Consider the following 3,902-nt stretch of genomic DNA (forward strand, 5'->3'; position numbering starts at 1 on the left):
TGGTACGTGAATTTAATGATTTAGCTCGGAATGTTGATTTTCTAATTTTATCGAGTAAAAATTATTATTATTTAGATCGAGAACATATATTTGAATTCGACTATACTGTATTTTTATCATTTCAATAAAAATTACATTTTTTTTAACGTAAGAACGAGAATTTTTTTGTGCAACTCTTACAAATTATTAATTTAAAAAAGATTTTTTTTTTCTTTGACCATAAAATCATAATTGTTAATGCAAATATTAGCTAATTTCGTCAATTAAAACATTAAAAAAAATATTTGACAATGCTTTTTTTTAATACTTTAATAATCCATAAATACTTGAAAAGACATGGTGGTCGGTTTGTGGGGCAAAATAGTCTTTTTACTTTTACTTTTGACTTTTGAGGAACTCTCAATTTCAAGGCTTAAATGTCCCTTAACTCTCTATTTTTAGTTTTAATTTTGAACTAATTTTTCATAATTACTTACTAAAATACGCAATTAGTGAAGTAATTGCATCATTTTAATCTAATATAGGTTGGATTTGGATTTGGATTTAAATTTAATTATGTAATAAATAGGAATATTCTGATTCCTTTGGGAATCAAGAATTTTAAAAGCTGAGATTCATTGTGCTCATGCCATGTCTGGTAAAACTGTATGGAAGTCAACGGCATTTGTGAGCCTCTATTCCATTGTCCTTTTAAGCTTCATGGAGAAGAAGCACAAACTTCCTTGTCCCCTTCTAATGAAGGATTGCAACGTGGATAGCATTTTAGTGCCAAACCCCTTGGAGTCCACTACCTACGACAAATCGTAACGTTCAACATAGTTTATTGGCCCTACTTTTACCCTTGAGAATAAGATCGTTACTATATGCATATGAGAGATCTTACATCGTTGAAGAAGGGAAATAAATATTTTTTTATAAGGGTGTAGAAATTTCTCTCTAATAGACGTGTTTTAAAACCATGAGGCTGGATAACGATACGTAACGGCTCAAAGTGGACAATATCTGCTAGCGATGACCTCGAGCTATTGTAGGTGATATCAGAGCTAGACAGTAGGCGGCGTGTCAACGAGGACGCTAGGCCCCAAAATGAGTGGATTGAGAGACCCCACATTAGAGTCTTGCTGGCTTCCAAGAGGGGTGGATTGAGAGATCTCACATCGATTGGAGAGTAGAACGAAACATTCATTATAAGGGTATAGAAACCTCTCCCTAACATACGCCTTTTTGAGAGGTTGCGTGCGACCACTATGTCAAGACTACAATAATCTAACTCTTCCTTTTTTCCTCCTCTTCCAATGGCATCCCGAACACAGCCACTGAGTTCAGCATGGTTGAGGAAAGCCGAACGTCAGTACAGCCATCCATAGTTTCGGACCAAAACAATGTCCATCAACAGCTACAAAGGAGCTCGATTGTTCGAATCACTTAATACTTGCCTCGGACAACTTTTGTGGCTTAAATACACGCTCACTAGCACGTTAATTCATAAACTTAAAGTCATTGTATCTATATGTAAAAATCAAAATCATAATAACGATCAATATATGAGCATAGATCAACAATCAAAACGTCTAAGAAACATTCTAATTCACAGACAGAAACATGTTCCATAATCCAAACCAGCATACCTAGTTACAGGCACAAACAAGACCAACCAAACAAGGTTCTTGTATACCAGACAGACAGACATGCTGTAACAGAAAAACCTCGGATGCATGCTTGTTTCTAGATTATTAATTATTACAGGACCATCATTTTCCCTAGGGAACGAAGGCAGGTCAGCAGAAGAAAGTTACTAGATACTTACCGAGCTATTTGATACATGAACGAAATGGGACAGCCATCACCACGTTCCAAGGCCTCGAAACTGGATCAAAACGAGATTTGGTCAAGAATACACCGCAGTACTACTCGAAGTAGGTTCGGGATGAAAACATGTTATTTCGGCATGTTTTTCCAGATCTTCAGGATGGTAATGAAGCATTTCTTTCCACATCATCTCTCGTATCATTTCTTCACCTAGCTCCTCGTCTATGTTGAGATCGATCGGGACCTGAGCTGGAGGATTGATGTTTGGATCATACAGTGGCGACATGAAAGGATGTTGCAATGCTTCGGTTACACTAATCCTCTTCGATGGGTCGAAAACGAGCATCTTTTGTAGCAGATCGATTGCAAGAGGATGAGCGTTCGGATAAAGATGGTACAGAGGAGCCCCTGGAGAGTATGGGAGGGATTTTATATACCTTCTTGCCTTTTGATTGTCTATGAACTCAAGATCTTCCTCTCTTTGGCTACCCAATATGTTAATTATCAATTTGAGTTGATTCAAACATTCCGTACCGGGGAAGATAGGTTTCCTACCGAGAAGCTCGGCAAAGATGCATCCTACAGACCACACATCGATCGATGTCCCGTAGTTCTCACAGCAGAGCAGCAGTTCGGGGGCTCGATACCATCGAGTTACTACATACTCTGTCATAAACTGGTTCTTCCCATTGCTCGTTCGTGCTAACCCGAAATCGCATATCTTAAGGTCACAATTTGCGTTGACAAGGAGGTTCCCCGGCTTCAAGTCCCGGTGTAGGATGTTCGCAGAATGCAGATACTTTAGTCCTCGGAGCAACTGCATCAAGAAATTTGAATAAGTTCAAACGTTACACAAATTCGGCATCATGCCTATTGAAGCACGTTCGAGGAAATACGCAGCAAGAACACGAATTACACTTTTATTTAGTTCCAGTCGTTGATACAATCAATAGAATGTTGGTGTAGCATGTGTATTATTCAATTGAATTGATAGTAGCATCATGAAACTTAACCAAGATTAATCTAATAAGCATGTCACACATCGAAGGAACTAAACGGAAACGAAATTCATGTAATTAAAACGTTTTAAGCTGAGATACTAATCGACAATTTTCAACCGGTCAAACGGGCTCCATACAAATGCAATAAAAATCTCTATTTGCTAGGATGGGTTGGGATATAACGATGATACGAACAAATCTTAATAAATCTAGTCTCAAGAAGGCGCTTTAGTGTAACAGCCTAAGCTCACCGCTAGTAGATATTGTCCATTTCGGCCCGTTACATATCGCCGTCAGCTTCACAATTTTAAAACACATCTACCAGGGAGCGGTTTTCATATGGATAAAGAAGCTTTGTTCCTCTCTCCAACCGATGTGGGATCTTTCAATCCATCCCCTTTGGGGCCAGCATCCTCGTTCGCACACCGCCCAGTGCCTAGCTCTGATTCCATTTGTAACAACGAGGTTTCTGCACCCTTATAAAGAATGCTTCATTCTCCTCTCTAACCGATGTGGGATCTCACAATCCACCCCCATTCGGGGCCAGCATCCTCGTTGGCACACCGCCCATTGCCTAGCTATGATTCCATTTGTAACAACGAGGTTTCCATACCCTTATAAAGAATGCTTTGTTCCCCTCTCCAACCGATGTGGGATCTTACAATCCACCCCCCTTCGGTAACTCAGTGTTCTCGCTGGCACACCACTCAGTGCCTAGCTATGATACCATTTGTAACGAGGTTTCCACACCCTTATAAAGAATGCTTCGTTCTCCTCTCCAATCGATATGAGATCTCACAATCCACCCCCTTTCGGTGCCCAACGTTCTCGTTGGCACACCGCCCAATGCCTAGCTATGATTCCATTTGTAACAACGAGACTTCCACACCCTTATAAAGCATGCTTCGTTCCCCTCCAACCAATGTAGAATCTCACAATCCACCCTCCCCCCCCCCCCCCCCCCCCCCCCCCCCCCCCCCCCCCCCCCCCCCCCCCCCCCCCCCCCCCCCCCCCCCCCCCCCCCCCCCCCCCCCCCCCCCCCCCCCCCCCCCCCCCCCCCCCCCCCCCCCCCCCCCCCCCCCCCCCCCCCCC

The 3,902-nt window shown here is 42.1% G+C and overlaps 1 protein-coding gene across 3 annotated transcripts in view; it reads right to left on the reverse strand.

Annotated features, from left to right (window-relative positions):
* Window positions 1–1,557: 1,557 nt before the first annotated feature.
* LOC111491964 (mitogen-activated protein kinase homolog NTF3-like) overlaps window positions 1,558–3,902 on the reverse strand; it is a 4,207-nt gene continuing 1,862 nt past the window's right edge. For all 3 annotated transcript variants that reach the window (XM_023141073.1, XM_023141072.1, XM_023141071.1), the window contains one exon: window positions 1,558–2,626. In XM_023141073.1, the coding sequence (XP_022996841.1) occupies window positions 1,889–2,626 (738 nt within the window). In that variant the 3' untranslated portion in view covers window positions 1,558–1,888. The remainder of the gene's footprint in view (window positions 2,627–3,902) is intronic.

Source organism: Cucurbita maxima, unplaced genomic scaffold (genome assembly GCF_002738345.1).
Source record: "Cucurbita maxima cultivar Rimu unplaced genomic scaffold, Cmax_1.0 Cma_Scf00017, whole genome shotgun sequence".
NCBI classification, from domain to species: Eukaryota; Viridiplantae; Streptophyta; class Magnoliopsida; order Cucurbitales; family Cucurbitaceae; genus Cucurbita; species Cucurbita maxima.